Genomic DNA, 18,935 nt, shown 5'->3' on the forward strand with positions numbered 1-18,935 from the left:
GAGGCGAAATATATTCATGTTGTGTCACAGATTGCAACCACAGAGCGGTCGGCCTTGTTTTGGAATGAATGATACAATCATGCAGATACTGAACACACACCTGACAATTATTATTACAAGCATGTGAGTAATAATGAAGAGGAAGAAGTGTAAATGCTGTTTAACTTTCGTCGTGTCCTTTTTTTTTTCGATGTTCGATTAAAATTTCCACAAATAACTGGAACTCGTGATTTTCTTGTGGTTCGTTCATTAATATAATGTAATAATTGTGCAAATAACGAAAATTCCGTGCACACGTGTCGCCGCTTCATCCCTACACAGGTGTCGCCGCTTCATCCCTGCACAGGTGGTCTCCGGGTGCGGTGTTCGAGGGTCTTCTCCTTACGTCCCGTTGATAAGCTATTGCTGCCGGTGCCATTGGTATTTCGATATGACATCGTACGTGTCTTATCACCCCGTGGTGAGTTGTGCTGTAATATGTGTTACATGTATGTACGATTATAAACCAAACTGCTGTGATGAACAGGTCTCGAGCAAATGACGCCATCTCTGGATAACGGTTTCGTTCTTGTTTTCGTCTCTTTCATTTATGAATGCGGCCTTTGCGGATTCTCTGTGGTTGGAAAAGGGTGATTAGGCAACTTATTCTGCGTTTACGTTATGATTTACTCGCATTGTTATACCTTTAGAATTGTGAATGTATAATTATGCAACTTTTCATCCTTTTAAAAATACCTCCCCGACTTTTTGCAGTACAGTGAGGTGTTTTTAATTATAAATAGTAAGCATGTTTTTGCTTCATTCACGTAATCCGGGTTTAAAAAAAATCTTATTTCGGGAGTGATTGAGAGAGCTGTCAGTTGCCTATACACCGCCCAAATAACTGTATAAAAGGAGCGATGTGTCCGTGGGGTACTCTGCTAGATCGTCCGTGGGATCGTCCGTGGGGTACTCTGCTAGTAAATATACCAAGCGTTTCCTAAAATCTGTCAACGAAAACCGATCCAAACGAAGATCTGCTACGGTAGTGCTAGAATTATGTGGGTGGTTGTTTCGTCGAAACTGTCATAAACCACCGTTTTGGTGCCGTTGTGTACAAGGGGATGGACTTTAATCTCAAAAGATTCCTTCTTTTCAGGACTTGGCATACCATTGGTCTTTTTGGCTCGCATTCCCTCCAACTTGGATATCATTTATTTATATTACATCTATGATCTCTCATTTGCCCTGTCCCCAAAATCTTTCTCCATTTTTAATTTCCCCATAATTCCACCATCTACTAGCATGTTGTTGTCTCAAACATACCATGACCTTCCAGAAGGTGTGTGTGGTTGGTTGTTATTTCCAGGGTATCAGAATGTGGAACGGAGGTCTCCCAGGTACGTGTATGCGGTTTTTGATGATAAATATTTAAATCGATTAAAAACATTTCCATTGGTGATCGAGGGTGAAAGAGAGCATTTGGGGAAATTACCCCTCACGTGAAGCGAAAAGTTGGGTTTTACAATTTGTTCATGTCCATTCGTCTATCTGTGCACAAACATCAGTTTATGATCGCGCAACAACTAATTTATATTGAATGTTATATTTTGAACATGAATCGGAAAGCAAACCTGCCGTTTAACAGTACTTTGTCTCTGAATGTGTCCCGATATCAATTTTTTCACAGACAGTGAAACGATATTGGATATCATTCCAAACAGGACACTTCCTGTTTTTAACGTCATTATAAAGGACACAAACAGGCACGAATAACTAATGTCCCTATCATGGAAATAGACACTGCATCAATGGTGGTAAATTCCATAATTAATTTATTTATACAACTTTTACAATCTTTCTTTTATTTACAGACTTGGCATTTAATATGGAATATTTTTGTTTTCTTGACTTGGGTTTACTTTCTTAACTCAGTATATCAATCTGGTGAGTTTCTTTTACACTTTGGTGTTTTATTTGTAAAAGAACCATGTCACTGATTGTCTGTCGCAGCAAGAAGTCAACAACAGGATTATATCACAGGTGGTGTGGGAAAATGTACGGACAGGTGCATTTGATGATTGGCTTCACAGTCGGGTATACAAGGGTTGTTGCGTTCTGTATTAGTGGAAAACAACTGCTGCACGTCTCCAAAAGTTATTGCCGCTTCCTCTGGAGATGGTCCGTCAACTCGACAATGCTGTTTGTCATGGAGTGGTGGCTTTACGAAATTACGGCATGAAACAGCGTGCTATTGCTCGGCAGTATGGCATCACTCAAGGTCAGATGTCAAAGATCCTGAAACGAAATGCTCAGAGGGGTGTCCCTACTCCAATACCGAGGCCAGGATGTCCCCGCAGAACCACAAGGAGGGATGATCGCCAGCTGCGATCTGTTATGCGATCGCCAGCTGTTAGTTCTGCGGGGACAGATCGCCAGCAGCAGCTGCGATCGCCAGCTGTTGGTCCGCAATGGCCGTACCAAGTCAGCTAATCGGCTTAGGGCTGAGTGGCAGCAACTGACAAATGTGCCTGTATCCAGAAGGCTAGTAAACCAACGACTGGTTCAAGCAGGCTATCGTGCCAGGCGTCCCCTGAGAAAGCCACGCCTGACCAGACAACACCGCCAGCGCCGATTGCAGTGGGCCAGAGAGCACCGTCAATGGCAGCCAGGACACTGGAATCGCGTGACCTTCAGTGACGAGTCTAGATTTCTGGTCTATCGTCAAGATGGCCGCGTCCGAGTGCGCAGACGAGTGCATGAAGCCTACAACAAAGATTGTATAGTGCCAAGAGTCCAAGCTGGAGGTGGTGGGGTGACCGTTTGGGCTGCTTTTCATGCAGGGGGCAAAACTGACCTGGTTGTTCTGAATGGAAACCTGAACCAGTTCAAGCACAGGGCCATTCTGGAAGAAACATTGCTTCCATTTGCTCGTGCGGCCTTTCGAGAAAACTTTGTCTTCCATGATGACAATGCACGGCCTCATCGTGCTCGCATGATCCAACTCTTTCTTGCTGACCGTGGTGTAGAGCATATGCAGTGGCCTGCCATGTCCCCGGATATGAATCCGATAGAGAACTTGTGGGCAGAATTAACGCGTCAAATCAACCACTTGGACCAGCAGCCGACCTCTGTGCATGAATTGCCGCAGGCTGTCACTGCCTGGCAAGCGATTCCTGTCCAAACCTTGGCAAATCTCGTGAACAGCATGCCTCAACGTGTACGTGCTCTCCTGAATGCTCGTGGGGGTTACACGAAGTACTGAACTGTAATTTTACTGTCCGTAATCCCAGTCGTAATTTAACTTTTGTTTTTGTTAAAAAAAAATTTGGCCAATGTGCAAAATAAAGAGATACTTCTGGAAAACGTACAGAAGTTTAACACAGTACTGTCCATGAATTGAGTTCGATATCAGTTTGCATCACTTTAAAGGATCAATTTATTTGTTTCGAAATGTCAAATGTGGTTTTTGTTTCTTTTAAAGGTCACATTAACAAAATCTAGAATAATTTCAACATAATTCCAATGAACTTTTGGTTCTAAGACATCTTGAAAAGTAAGTTCACCCCCACAAAAAAAATATTCCATATTAAATGCCAAGTCTGTAAATTGATTTGTATATGTACTTCAACAATGTCAACCACAAATCACCTCGTCACTTCCAAGAACTTCCAGTTTAGCAGTATCTTACTATATTTCACCAAATGTCCGTCCTTCTGTCTGTCCGTTCAAAGGTACCGCAAAAACGGCTGTACCGATCCAATAATATTTTGGGTGGGTAATCCTAGGACCCCCTGGAGTAAAATAGGCTATATTGTTTTTTTCTCCAGTTTTTCCAAACACGATGGATTAATATTTACCGATATGAACAGTAATGTGGCTTTTGTTGAAATTCTACATACCAGGAGAGAGTAGATCGACTCCTGACGAACTCTTCCTATATAAACGTGCGGCTCCAAAGTAACACGGCAGCGTGTGCAAAGGGACTGAGAAACAGGTGTAGCGGCTGCTTCCGTGTTACTGATTCGGCGCGCACTCTTCACACATAAACGTGCGACTGAGAAAGATGTGTAGCGGCCACTTCCGTTTTGCAGAATTCAATCTTTTTTCAAAATGGCCGCTGTAGGAGAATGTGTTAAGACACAGGAGACTCCAATATGACCGAAACAGCTTTATAAAGTAAGGATTTATTATAATTACTAAGTCACTTGTTTCAATTCAATAAAGACTACAATAGCTAAACGGATTGGTAATTCAAGTCGTTGGTTCTTCTTTCTTTGGCCGGTCCTCTGCGCAGTGCTGTTATCGTTCCGTACTCGTTCGTTCCGTTGGACAGAGATTCTGGTGACAAGTCTCTCGAGGCCAGGAAATGTTCACGCTTTTATGGGCACAGCAGTTTTAATCCTCTTGCGCTAATGTTAATCCCTTCTCCGCAATGTTACTCAGTCATCCCCGCTCGCCTCACCGGCACCAGCTCGCTCCCCTCCCCCCCCTGCTGGGAATTCCTTCACCCTATATTTTGCATCCCGATGTCTAAAACAATAGTAAGGGCTTAGGAATGTGTCTTAGCCCGGGGCCGTGACAAGGTGAACAAAAGGACTCCCAGGTTCCATGTTCTGAGGTACATTCTTGACATTCTTATGAACCACCTGCGACTACCTGCTCCGTTACCAGTCCCAACCAATGAGTTACACTTCCACAATTCCCTCATCTTTTTGTTTTTGTTTATATTAACCATTAATCTAAACATCAATACAAGTACAAGTAAACAATCAATCACTACAATTAAACATCAATACAAGTACTCAAACCACGACTTTGGTAATCCAATTCCCTTAGGCATACACCGTCATCCTGCAAGAATCACAAAACATTTCGTTGGTCATTGACTCCTTCCATATTGTTAATTCAATCTATTTCACTTGCATCACAAATATCTTTGCAAAACAACACTTCACCATCACCAAGACACAACAATTTCACTTCACCAATTTTCAAATTTATAAAGCATCTGCAACATCTGGCAAAACGTTTGCCTCCAAACAAATGTTGACTCTTTGTTTGAAAGGAAGGGCTGATCACTTGTGTTTGAATTCAGGTATGAAACATTTTCTTCTAATGTCTTCATAGCACCTGCACTACTTCGTGTAGGGCCTCGCTGTTGTAACAACTGTGCGGAGTCATAGACTGACCCTGCTCTCCATGCATCATTCTTGCCACTTGCTGTAAACCATAGTAATTCCTGAACAAGGCCTTCGCCCAGTTATAGTCGACTTGCCTCCTCCCTCATTATGAGTGGGCAGCAAGTATTGGTGTGACGTTGATTGGCCAGCAAGATGTGGAACAGGGATGCCGGATGCATCCACAATGATGTTGGGACCATGGTGTTCAGGTCATCCATGGTCCATACCAGGAGCAACCAGCAGAATCGTGCACAGCTGTTGTGAAAAGGGCACAGCCGTTTGCTTGCAGCTCCATGCTGGTTCCCCGGAAGTTGGTGAAGTTTTTTTTTTTTTTTTTTTTTTTTTTTTTTTTTGTATACAATATCGAGGCTCGTGAAAGAGCGAACATTAATCACACAGAAAGACAAACCGACACATAAAACATATAACATCGGGAGCGGTAGACAAGATGGGGAGACACAAACACAACATTTGAGAGCAGGGACCGAGAGACATGGAGACATCGAGAGATCTGAGAGAGGGCGAGGGCTTTGGGGGGGGGGGGGGGCGTGGGAAGGGGGCAGTGGGAGAGGTATAAAACATATGGACACTGCCAGGACTTCCAGGAAAGAAGTTGGAATTTCAAACAAGGTGGATCTGGGGTGAATTAGCGGGGGTAGAAAAGATCAAGGTTTTGGATGGGGGAAGATAAGAGATGGTGGTGAACAGCTGTTTTAAAGACCTGGAGGGAGGAGTGGGATTGAAGGGAGTGAGGGAGTTTGTTCCAGAGGCGGGAGAAAAGAGGAATGAAAGAGTGAAGGTGAGCGGAGAGCCGAGATTTCGGCAGTTTAACCATCAGAGGGTTGCTGGCAGATCTTGTGCGACCTGTAGGAATATTTGGGGGACAGAGCACAGAGAGAGCTGGGGGTGCAAGGCCGGAGAGGAGTCGGTAGAAGACAGAAAGACCACCTACCTGCCTGCGGTGAGTGAGTGAAAGGCCCTCAGAGATAGCTTCATCGCGGGAGATTCCAATAATTCTGAAAGCTTTGGTTTCAACAGCGTGAAGCCGAGCTAGGTGTGAGGCAGGAGCACCGGCCCATAGGGGAGAACAGTATTCCATTGAGCTGCGGATGAAAGCCTTGTATGTGGTGAGGAGCTCAGGTGTGCCGAGGAAGGACTTCGCACGACGGAGGATGCCCAGTCGGCGACTGGCTTTGGAGGCCAGCTTGGAAATGTGGTTTTCCCAAGAAAGATCATGGCAGATAGTGAGACCCAAAATCTTGAGCGACAGAACTTCTTGGAGAGGATTGTTGAGAAAGTAGATGGGAGGGTTGTCCAGTCGATCTTTTCGGAGAGACATAGTAAGAGTGTGAGATTTGTCAGGATTGAAAGACATGTTCCACTTGTTTGACCAGTCTGTGATTTTGTCCAGGTCTTCAGAGAGTGAGGAGGCAGCAGACTGCCGATCAGAGGGAAGAGGAATGGAGCGGCAGAGAGTGGAGTCATCAGCAAAGAGATAGAGAGGATTTTCGAGAGAGTCAGAGAGATCATTGATGAAGACCAGAAAAAGCACGGGGCCCAGAACACTGCCTTGGGGAACTCCAGCCTGAACAGGAAGAGGAGATGAGAGAAACCCATTCAGGGCCACACGTTGACGACGACTAGAGAGGAAGTCCGCCAGCCATGCGTGGAGATTTCCATGGATACCAAAAGAGGAGAGTTTGGTGAGCAGAGCGGGGTGCCAGACCGTGTCGAAGGCACGTGATATGTCGAGGGAGACAGCTCTAATTTCCTGTTTGGCATTGAGGACCTCCATCCATTGTTGAGACAGCAGAAGCAGCATGTCCAGAGTAGAGTGACCTGGTCTGAAACCAAATTGATGATCAGAGATCAGAGAAGTAATAACATATGTCCCCGCATTTCGTAGAGGTTGCAGGTAAAATGTTGTTGTCCTGCAACTTCTGATGTGATGAATGTTCGAAGCCTTCGAACAAGAGTAAGTGATCGCCTTTCTTTCATATGTTGCAGTGTGGTCCAGGCAAATGGTCACATAAATTTCCTTGGTGAAGGTAAGCATCCATCTCCAAGTTACACAGGAGAATGTCTTCATCATTCTTTGAGAAGGAGGGTGTATGCCAAGATTAACTTCATTTTTTAGCCACAAATTTTCTTTCTCGAACTTCTTCCCAATTCCGTTAGCACTTCCTTCAAAATGTGATCTCGTCTTATCCTTATGCTCAGTCACATCTGAATCTGCTTTCCACACACACTGAATCAGATAGGGTACATCTTACCTTGAAATCAGCATAATCATGTATATCTTCCGACAGTTTCACATTCAACAATTTGTTGTTTTTCCTTAAAACATTCAAAAAGTTATATTCATTTATATGCGTCACACAAATAATATTCAATCAGGTATGTATTTGACTACTAAACTAAGAATAGCATCCACAATTGCTTTCAGGTTAATATAGTTCAAAAATTAACTCATGCAGGTATTTAGCAATTTTTTCCCAAACCAACAAATTAAGCATAATGTATTATTACCATAATTCCTCCCCACTGTTTCCCCCCCCCCCCCCACCCCAACAGTGTGTAACTTGTGGTGTTAGAAGTTCACCGGTCGACACAATTCACAACATTTTTGTTATGCCCTTGTCTTAACTCTACTGTATTCATTTGCAACATCACTTGATTCATTCTTCTAATCTCGGTATTTATGTCACCATAAAAGTCTTCCTCTTGTGGTTCCACATTTCTTTCCTCATTTGTCACTTCATGCATTATCATAGTGTTGTTGGTTACCTTATTCAAACAGTCACTAAGGCTTTCAAGCAAGCCACCACTAAAACAGTTGCCAATATAACGACTAAACCAACAAACAAGTATTAGAGTATTTTAGCTGCTACTCCTCCAAATGTGTTTCCCAACCATGCAAAGGCACCCCCTTTTATATAATCGTGGTATCTTGCTCCCTCTTGTCCCACCTGTAGCCATCTGTAAAACATGTGAGCTACCCCTTGTATATGTTCATACCTATAACATAATTATTTGTCAATGACATTCAACATTATATACCAAACTAACAAGCTTCCTAAAAGGTAAATAAAGAAAATCCCTTAATATGTAACATAAATCAGATCATTTGTCTTACCCTGATCCACCTATCTCCCGGGGTCGAACTAAATCCCCTAATCATGAGTGTAGTTGTGATACATTATCCCTCATGCTGCGCTAATATCAGTAGATAATGGTTTGTCATGTAGGCAAATGTCACTATCTTCCCTAATTCAAGTAGGAATATTAAATGTTGAAAATGTAATGTCTATCAATGCAAGGGGTGTTAAAATGTAATTCAAATGAATGTAAATCACGACTATCATTTATCCGCCACTGAATGTTCTGCTGGGCTGCTAGGTGCAGCCTCATTTTCTGTGGGACCATCCACCTTAGCCCCATGTGCTCGCTTGCAATGAGAGGCATGAATCCAACTTTCTATTTTGGGTCCATATTTGTTTCTATTCTTATCAATCTCCTATGGTTTATCAATTCGTTCCAAAATACCGCAACCAAAGGTTTTAACCAAAGCTCTACCAAACTATTTCCAATGTGAACTCAAAATGCCAGTGAAACAATGATTCGAAGAATTAACTTCAAGGGGTCAATAAATTTATTCTATAACCAGATCTAATTTTCCCATCCAATAGTTTGCCTTGCCACATGTCATATTATATATAACACTTTAATAAACCTTCGAAAAATGTTTCCCATCAACAAATTTCCTTTTTACAAATAGCCATGTGTAACTTACGTATTTAACTACAATTTCCTCTCAATTTGTTTGGCCTAACTGGCCGCAAAAGTGGCTGCCAGCATGCAGTACCGTTTTTATCTACCAAGCAAGTGCTCGTCCACACAAGACCTCTACCAAAATGTTGTTTGTAAAAACAAATCTGGGATTTCTGATTACATGGATGCACACTCTCAGGACATTTTCAGGCTGCTGTTAACAATCCACTACGATAAAGTAATTCCTTTACCCACAATCAAATAATTAGTACAAATTGAGGATATTATCCCTATCACATTCATTTATAGATTCATTATGTTGGATCTAATTTTTTTCAATAATTTTCCCTGCTGTAAGGAAGAACAATAGCCCTCATAAGTCTTAGTAATATCGTACTTAATTTACCCAGCATCGAATAATTTATTTATATCCATTCTCATCTGTTAACCAGTGACTTTGTTTGAACTCCAAAACTTAATTTGATGAATCCCATGTGTACAGCTACCACTTATTGAAACCCCTACTTTTGTAGAAAATATCCAATTAAGTGTTTTTACACCCCCTTAACTGTTGCTCATCCATTTCTATGCACCCAGTGAGTACTACTGACACCAGTATGCCAATGTAGGTGTGCGAGATTAACAAATATGTTGCAGGTACATGTGACATCGCGTTCTGAGTATAAATGACGTAACAGCACGTTCATGTCTGCCCCTTGGTTTAAGATTCACAATGCATTCCGTTTTAAAACTCACAATAGTTCAAACCAGCAAGATTTTCTTTACTATTTTCCCATATCATTTATGCCTAATACACATCCATACATACAGCACAATTTATATGCTGATAAAATTCAAGTGTATATATGTATAAAAAATCCGTGAGCAGAGTACTCTGGGAAGTCGGTGTAAGACCTCCCAAATTTGGCTAATTTTGTACTCCCATATTTTTATGAAGCTCATATCCATAAATAGCTTTTATTCTCATATAAATTCTATCAAAATGGAATCCCAAGATTACTCCCAATTTTTTACTATTAATGAATGGCAACTCAGCAAATCAAATCTTTATATTCCATCTCCCTTGACAAAAGAGATAATGTTCATAATCAAATTATATTTCTATTTTATTTTACGAATTCTCTCGATATGCGATCCCATCCACATGGAACTATCTATTTTCAGACAAGGCACACTGTCGGTGTCAACAATCTTGTAAGATTGATACACAAAAACACACACACACATGCATTATGCGTATTTGTTTGCGTTTGAACCATTATTTACAGATCAAGATGGGTGTCAATTTTATTTCAATTTCATAAAATTTGTCCTTCAATTTTAGGAATGCTAATACACAAATGGACTAAAAGTCTATTCTTAGAAAACCCCTATGATGTCACATTGAAATTACCCTTTCAGTTCCCACAATAATTTATCCAAATTTGACTACACACCCATTTACATGTCAGTCGACCACTGACCTATCAATCATGCGGAACAATAGTCCGAAATTCCCACCTGATCATGTGACTCTTGTCACTTGGTTTCCAAAAAAAATTCCAAACTTTGTAAATTTAAAATTGTTGTGCCCAAAATAAAAGAGCCAATTTTGGCATTTGATCAATTAATTATTAATTTGCTAATAAGCAAAAAGAAAAATGAATCATTCTTGCTCCGAAAACTTTTCAGACACAAGAATCATCGACAGTTATTCATGTTTGTCCAGTAATCTAATCTGTTGAGGCCAATCATCATTTGGGATTTGCAGCAATGAAGGCCTAATCGTTGTCTGAGGTACCGGTAAGCACTGGTACCCTTGATCTTGGTTTTCCCTATGAACTTGTCTTCCTGTTGGCATACGGACATCTTCTTCTCCAATGTCCCATCTCTCCACACTTGAAACACCGGTTTCTGTCGTTGCCTGGTCTGTCCACCTGTGCACTTGTATTGCTGGGCTGCATCTCTACATCCCTGAGTGGCCACTGCAATCTCTGGTTATCTCCTGAAACACGAAAAAAATTCCCTGTACCGTCCTTTTTGGGGAGACAAATGGGAATCGGATGGGACAACTGTCACTTTTATTCCTATTTTCGAGGGCAGTTGTGCATTTATCTCCTCCAATGTATCCTGTATCCTTTTTATTTTAAGCTCGAGGTCCGTTATCCATTCTTGCTGTTCCCATTGTCTGGATTTACCATCCCAAAGATGGAATGCAAGCCAGTCTACCGTTAGATTCTGTCTCTCCCTGGCTTTCAATTTTTGTCCTAATCTTTCCAATCGACTTCGCTCAAATGTACCATCTCTTGGAAACTCCTTAGCATGTCCCTTTGTCCAGAAATGCCAATTCTCGACCTCCCTTATAGCTTCTGCACCATAACGGTCGTACATATGATATGTACAAGTACCTTTTTGTGGAATCTCTGGTTGTCCTTGTGTATTCTTGCAGGCTCCATTTCCCATTCTGCCTGTATGTGAATAACACTCAATATTCACTCAATGTACCAGGTAGATTACTAGGATCTGCGCTTTGGAATGCACCTGTACACACCTGTACTATATGTACTGTAAATAAAATCTACTGGAGTTTGTTCCACCTTTTATCAAAGTAGCGTTGGATGTGTTGTAGCTTGTTCCAGGTTCCTCTAAAGCTTCACTCGTACTTCCAGGAAGGATCTGTCCACCTGTTCAAATGGTGATTTCCAGAGAATCTCTCTCACCTGTGGCTTTTGCACAACCCAATCTCACAGATCGGTACTGCAGATGAGCCAAACGGGCCAGTATGAAATGGGTGATTCCGCAGGTATCTCGTTCTGTCGAAGGGGGAATCACACAATGGTAACCACACATATATATCCATACATAGACTCACCACCTTGCTCAATTTTCCAAGGTTGTCTTCACAATGATAATATCTCACAAAGATATCAAAGCTTCTTTCTTGAGACCGCATCCTCATCAATCAATCAATTTCAATTAATCTATCAATATTCATCAATAAATCAAATTAATCACTAGATGACTCCCTGTATACGCCCCCTCCCCAATGATGTCAGGATAGATCCATCCATTGACTGAGATTGAAGATCATCGGTCGTCACCTCTGATCCCTACCTCATGCTAATTGACGAATCGCTGTTCTGTACTCTGGTCATATCTGACATATATTTTTTTCTCAATTTTGCCTGGTCACCACAAATTCGACTTTGCAACCACTAAAGGCAACTCATCCTTCATTCGTGAGACAGCCAAAATTGATGGCAGATATTAAACTTCATTGGGAAAAATGTCATTTTCAATAGTACCCAAAACCTCTTCGCAATCAAAATTGTGTAAAACTCCTGAAATGTTCTACGAACAAACGATGATCAATTCATAATTTGCCAAAATTTTTTATTTATTTATTTATTTATTAAATCATGCTAAAAAAATTTGAAACTCACTTGCTTATAATACACAATTCATCCTATAGGGCTTGAAAGCTCTTTTCCAAGTTCGTGCAATCATTCTGCATTGAAGCCCTATGATGTCATTCATAATAATCATGATTTTATAATCCTCTCTCATAATCAACCAACAAGAACAACAAACATTTCCTGTATAAATAGTTTGCATATATCATGACATACATGTCTTCAAAAAATTGTATGACCAAGAGAACGATGAACGGAAAGAGTGAAAAGTAAAAATAAAACTAATTAAACTGCGGGCAGTAATGATCCGGGGACCATACCGCTCCATCCTGATTGGGCGGGTGCGCGCCAGATTCGTTGGCAACGACAGCCCAGATCCAATTGTTCAAAGTTTCAACTCAATCGATCGAAAAATGAACGCAGGGATGCATTTTAAAGGTTTTCAAGAAATACAATATGGCCGCCATGTCACGTGACCTATGACCCTCTAACAAGTACAGATACATTCAAAGTACATTGCCCCCATGCCAAATAATTAAATATCCTACAGCGCGGCATTGCCGGGGCGCCTCATAGAGGCTGCATTTGGAGGGAGAGGTGTACGCTAATTGATTGATTAATTGTATAATTAAACAATAAAAGATTATCACAAAATATTTTCTTAATCAATTGGCTAATAGCATATAGTGCGGGAGCCCAGAAACATTTGTTTCACATCTCGAGTACAAAAGGTTTGAGGCCTGGAATATATGCATCTATGATAGGAGACCCCAAAAAGGCAATTCTTAAGTTCTGCAATTCTGCACAGCAACCAGGGGGCGCCACCAAAGACCCCTAAATGTGACTCTTAATTCACAATTTGAGTACATCTTTCAAACTTGTCTTAAAATGTTCTCTATAGGAGTGGAAATCAGAATTCCCAATTCTTAAGTTTTCAATTTGTGTATTAGGTCGCTTAAGAACGACCTAATTAATGCTAATTAACGCTAATTAGCATTTTTAATTCACAATTTGAGTACATCCATGAAACATATGGCAATGTATTCCTTAGGTCATCCTAAATCAAGATCAGTCATTCTTAAGTATCCATTTCATGTATTAACCCACTTAAGAATGCACACTGACAAAAAGGAGAAACATAGATTGTATACAAACACAATGTTTTATTTTTTTATAAACTACACAAAAATGTACTTAGTATGCATGAATTATGCTTCAAAATCAGATCATAGTAAGTCATGTAGTAAATTGGCGTCCTGGTTCTACCGCCCATCAACAATTAAATCTCAAATCTCGGAACAAAAAACAATTTTTAATGTTAATTTTATAAAAATTAATACCTAATGTCTAACTTTTACTCTATTAGCGATATTGCTGTTTTATCTCTGACTATCGCTTATAAACTATTTAACATGTTTAAGCTAATTACCCTGAACTAAAAACAAATTTTAATGTATGTAAAAACTCAACTAACTATATCAACGAAAAATTATTGAATTTATCTCAAACATCAACATGATTGTATATATGTTGTTTTATCCAACATTCCTAACATTATTTTGCTTAAAATTTCAAAAACATTACAAATTCCCTGTCAGGATGCTTTGGATATGTACCGTACTGAATATAATCGTATGAACAGGTTTGGTCGATTGTAAACCTACACATCACCATCATCACCATCTCCTTCAACGTCCTCTTCATCAGAAGATGACTGCGCTAGGACCTCATCATCGTCAGCATCAGCTAATTCTTCATCATCTGGAACGAGCGACTCCGGAAGTTGGTCTCCCTCAAACCAGATGGGTTTATATTGATCTCCCACTAGTTCCCATCCGTCATCCTCTGATGGGTGTTGCTGGATGATTGGCTGGTCAGCATTGGCCCACATTCTTGAAACAAGCGATACACGCTTTATGTGGGCAGCAACCTCTCTTTCGCATGGAGGAATACTACTGGCATCAGCTCCCTTCAGCTTTTCAAGTGGGTTCTTTCCTCTTAACTTGGGCTTGTAAATTCTTTCAAAGGTCTTGAACCTGTAGGCGTTTAACGTTTCCTTCGACTTCTCTTTGGCTCCATACATTATAGCAGTGAATTTCAAGAGTGTGTCCTTGCATTTCTCGCTTGGCAGTCCATCTGTTGACAAAGCTTTGAAAGCTTGACTTGAACCATTTTTTTACTGCCAGTGACCGACTTAACACTCATACCAAGAGCTACATGTTTTGCAGGTTTTGCGCGACCCCGTTGTACAATGAACAAGGCATCCTGACTAGACGAATTTGCGCGGCGCTTTACTGACTCTGTATATCGCTCTGGTTTTAGCCCTCCGTACAAAATATTGAAAAAATCTACTACAAGTTTTGGGGGTGACGAGTCCCCGTTTCTTAAATCCTCCAATGTCGGACATTCAGGAAGGTCGACCTTTTCAACCTTGAGCAACTGGTTGCGCAAAAGCAATGCTGCTTTGGCGATTGTTCTCTCATCAGTAGATGTGTAATCATATACAACACGAATTGCATCATCTGCGGTTTCTGCATTATATAAGATGTTTCCAAGCCTTTTCCCAAGTGAACTCTGTATCTTTATGCGCGCTTTGAAGTGACTCATCAATGTCCTAGAGAGGCTGAAGGCGCTTCCCCTGGGCGTTTCTGCGGATGCCGAACAAATATCAAGATAACGTTCATATACAGAATTAAGAAGTTCAGGTCTGTTGTCTATTATTACAGATTGCTCAATGTATGCAAAAATGTCCAACACACTGGTCTCAGAAGGCGTTTTTGTTTCACGTGTGTCCTTTTGGGAAACTCGATTGGCTGACAACAAATACGCACTTTTACATGAATGATGGTAGTGGGCCTCCTTGGCAATTAAATCCGTATCAACTACTTTTGGAATAACCTTACTGTCATTTAATGTCTTTGCTGCATTTTGGATCGATACACCGGCTTCAATGGTTTCACATCTTCCCAACAGTTCGACGCTTCCACCTTTGAGTCGTTTTATCTTTTTCTCACAGAATAGACAAACAGGTGGCAAAATCCCGGCAGATGATGTAGAAGGTGCCGACTCCTTGGATGGACGTAAATGTGGGGCATTGCTACGGTGAACATCACTGGCGGCTTTAACAGGCGGCGTTTGGGATGAGATGGCGGTAAAGTTCTTGTAACAAGAAACATGGTAACCATCCATTTCAGCAGGAGACGTAGGCAATCTCTGAACTACACCACAATAGACAGAGTCCTGGAAATGTTGCTTTTGCCGTCTATTAGCTGCTGCTGTTTCTACTGCTTCCCATTGCGTATCCTTGAAAGGTAGAACGTCTGGACGAGCTTTCTTGTCTGCACTGCGTTGGATGTGAAGAATACATCTGCGTTCCAATGATGAAACAGTAGGCTGGACAGTAGGCTGGACAGTAGGCTGGACAGTAGGCGTAGTATTGGTGGCCGATTCCATGGTTGCATGTTTCAAATCATTGTCTGAAAAATAAAATCACAGCGGGTGGTCAGTGAGCATGGCGAGTCAGTCAGTTTTGGTCAGTGAAATCCAAAAGAAGTTATTTCAAATTTTGAGGCAATAAGTCATTATTTTCTACTCAGCTGTGGTTCGAACCTGAAATCGGTATGCATACAGAACTTTGGATACCCTCATCTGCCTGGACATTTCCTGCGCGCCACCTAGGCCTAGGGCTACATAATTCTGTATCGGCCCCGAATGCTTATTAGGCCTACAGCATAGTATTGTTTGTTGGGTTAGGGTTAGGGTTGGGTTAGGGTTAGGGTTAGGGTTGGGTTAGGGTTAGGGTTAGGGTTACCATGTTTCTTGTTACAAGAACTTTACCGCCATCTCATCCCAAACGCCACCTGTTAAAGCCGCCAGTGATGTTCACCATAGCAATGCCCCACATTTATGTCCATCCAAGGAGTCGTCACCTTCTACAACCTCTGCCGGGGTTTTTCCACCTAACCCCAAACCCTAACCCTATTTGTTGACTTACCTAAGCAGTGATCTAGGCATTGCAGGCAACATCAGACATTCTGCAGCCGATTCAGAGAATCTATGGAGGGAAAGAGCAGGAGATTCCCCATGATTAGGTCCTATGATAAACCGACAACTCCCTCTACAGGGTGTCCCAGAAAGTTCGTCCCTCAAGATAGTGTCACAAACCTGGATTGATAATGTGTTAATATTTCCCTTTAAGTCACTGGTTATTATTCCCCAAACAATGTTGTATATTGGTCCCAGTTATTCACTGCAGGACAGTCATTTCTGTAGAGAGGCACTTCCTGTTTAGGGTGTAATTGGCTCAAGTTAGGGAAGAAGCCTCCCCATTGGCTGGGAGGCCAAAACTCCTTCCTTAACCAAAACTGAACACCCTCGATCCGGCCAGCCAGACAGGTGTGTGCATGCTCAGCACTGGTGTGGGTGTCTACTTGGGGCCTGCCTTGGTCAGCACTCCAGCCCCTCCCTTGCATATAAGGGAGGGCCAGCCAGGGAGTGGAGGGGGGATAGCAGCCAGTGACAACCCAAATTCCGTTACAATACTGACTGCATTCTTAAGTGGGTTGATGCATGAAATGGACACATAAGAATTGCTGTTCTTGATTCATGATGATCTACTGAACAGTTTGGGACCAATTTGAAAGATGTACTCAAATTGTGAATTAACACTCACCTTGCCAGGGACGGGGTCAATGAGTACATTTTGCGTTCTTAAGTGGGTTAATACATGAAATGGATACTTAAGAATGACTGATCTTGATTTAGGATGACCTAAGGAATACATTGCCATATGTTTCATGGATGTACTCAAATTGTGAATTAAAAATGCTAATTAGCGTTAATTAGCATTAATTAGGTCGTTCTTAAGCGACCTAATACACAAATTGAAAACTTAAGAATTGGGAATTCTGATTTCCACTCCTATAGAGAACATTTTAAGACAAGTTTGAAAGATGTACTCAAATTGTGAATTAAGAGTCACATTTAGGGGTCTTTGGTGGCGCCCCCTGGTTGCTGTGCAGAATTGCAGAACTTAAGAATTGCCTTTTTGGGGTCTCCTATCATAGATGCATATATTCCAGGCCTCAAACCTTTTGTACTCGAGATGTGAAACAAATGTTTCTGGGCTCCCGCACTAATAAGTAAACCACAAGTGCTTCATCCGAAGTTGTATCTTTTAGGAATTTAATTAAATAAGCCATTTATAAAAAATTAAATAATTAATTGATTAATCAATAATTAATCCTTGATAGCCACATCACTTGGTCACTGTCATGTCCAAATATCAGCTTCCTAACTCAAAGGATGGCTGAGATATCGCCCAGACAAACAAACACACAACTAGAACGACGCTCAGTAGAGAGCATATCTCCGCCTGATGAACAGTTTATGTTTTGTATCCCACTGATAGGTCGGATCTGAATTCGGACCTGAACCAAAATTTAATCAATGTGTTCTTGTCACCTCCCCAACTCATCCACCAGGTTTATTCATAACTCATCCATAACTTTTTTTAATATATGAATAATATTAAAATAATAACATCAATAAGTATATCATGTTAAATATCATGCATATCGCTTTTCACCCGATCTCTCGATGGTGAAGAATCACTTTAAAAAATTCTCATAGCCGGATCCGAATCTGGGTCTTCACCAAAATCCAATCATTTCGTCCGTGTCACCCATGCTATCTGTCCGACAAATTTCGTCCGAATCCATCCACAACGTTTTGAGATATCTTGTTGATAAATGGACAGATAGACAAACAGACAGACAGTGGTGAAAACATAACCTCCATCCAACTTTAGTGGCAGAGGTAACCAGAGTGAAAACTGAGTATTCCCTTTCAGCATGTGTCCCTTCCGGAGCCCCTTCGGTGCCCGGCGAAGACGCCATGCAGCGTCTGGAGATGGCATAGGAAAGGAGCAGTGTACAAAAATACAGACACGCACGTATGCCACACGTACGCACGCAACCGATCATTTAACCCTGTTTTTTGCTTTGTGAGTGCAATGTAAAAACCCATCTTCAACAACAATTAACTGAAAACAAACAAACAAGAAAGAAATTAGAGGATTTGCATATCAGGTCACTGAAATTGAACCACCAATTCTTTTTATTCAACCCGGGCGAAGCCGGGTACCTCAGCTAGTCATGTTATATGAACTTCAACCCAAGTGAAATAACGTACAGCAATGCGAGCACAGGGAGCAGAGGAAAAACACAAAAAAAACAACAGCACTGGTTTTGCTTCCTGGAAGCTTCCCGCAAAACGCTTTGCTTCTCGCAAAACGTCCGCCAATGGGAACTAGAGGGAGGGGAGGGAGAAGGAGCGGGAGCAAGAGACAGGTAGCAGCACAGGTAGCCGGAATGGAAATGAGGGACAATGAGGGACAATGTTCGGTTTTACCCTGGGGGCGTCGGTATGCAATTTTCATCCAATCGCCATCTTTCATAATAATTCTGGACCGGCATCAGATGGCATTGTCTGTCATTAATTTATATGTTAATCAAACGAGTTTTAGGTGTTATAAGAAATGGCAGGAAAAATTGGTGGGGAAAAAAAAAAAAATTCCCTCTCCCCCACC

The 18,935-nt window shown here is 41.4% G+C and overlaps 1 protein-coding gene across 1 annotated transcript in view; it reads left to right on the top strand.

Moving 5' to 3' along the window:
* The first annotated feature begins 329 nt into the window (after positions 1–329).
* Positions 330–18,935, top strand: part of LOC137427411 (transcription initiation factor IIA subunit 1) — a 125,599-nt gene continuing 106,993 nt past the window's right edge. The window contains exon 1 of the mRNA XM_068116929.2: positions 330–460. Within this exon, the coding sequence (XP_067973030.2) occupies positions 431–460 (30 nt within the window). The 5' untranslated portion in view covers positions 330–430. The remainder of the gene's footprint in view (positions 461–18,935) is intronic.

The sequence above is a fragment of the Myxine glutinosa genome, chromosome 1, assembly GCF_964187855.1.
Source record: "Myxine glutinosa chromosome 1, kmMyxGlut1.1, whole genome shotgun sequence".
Taxonomy (NCBI): domain Eukaryota; kingdom Metazoa; phylum Chordata; class Myxini; order Myxiniformes; family Myxinidae; genus Myxine; species Myxine glutinosa.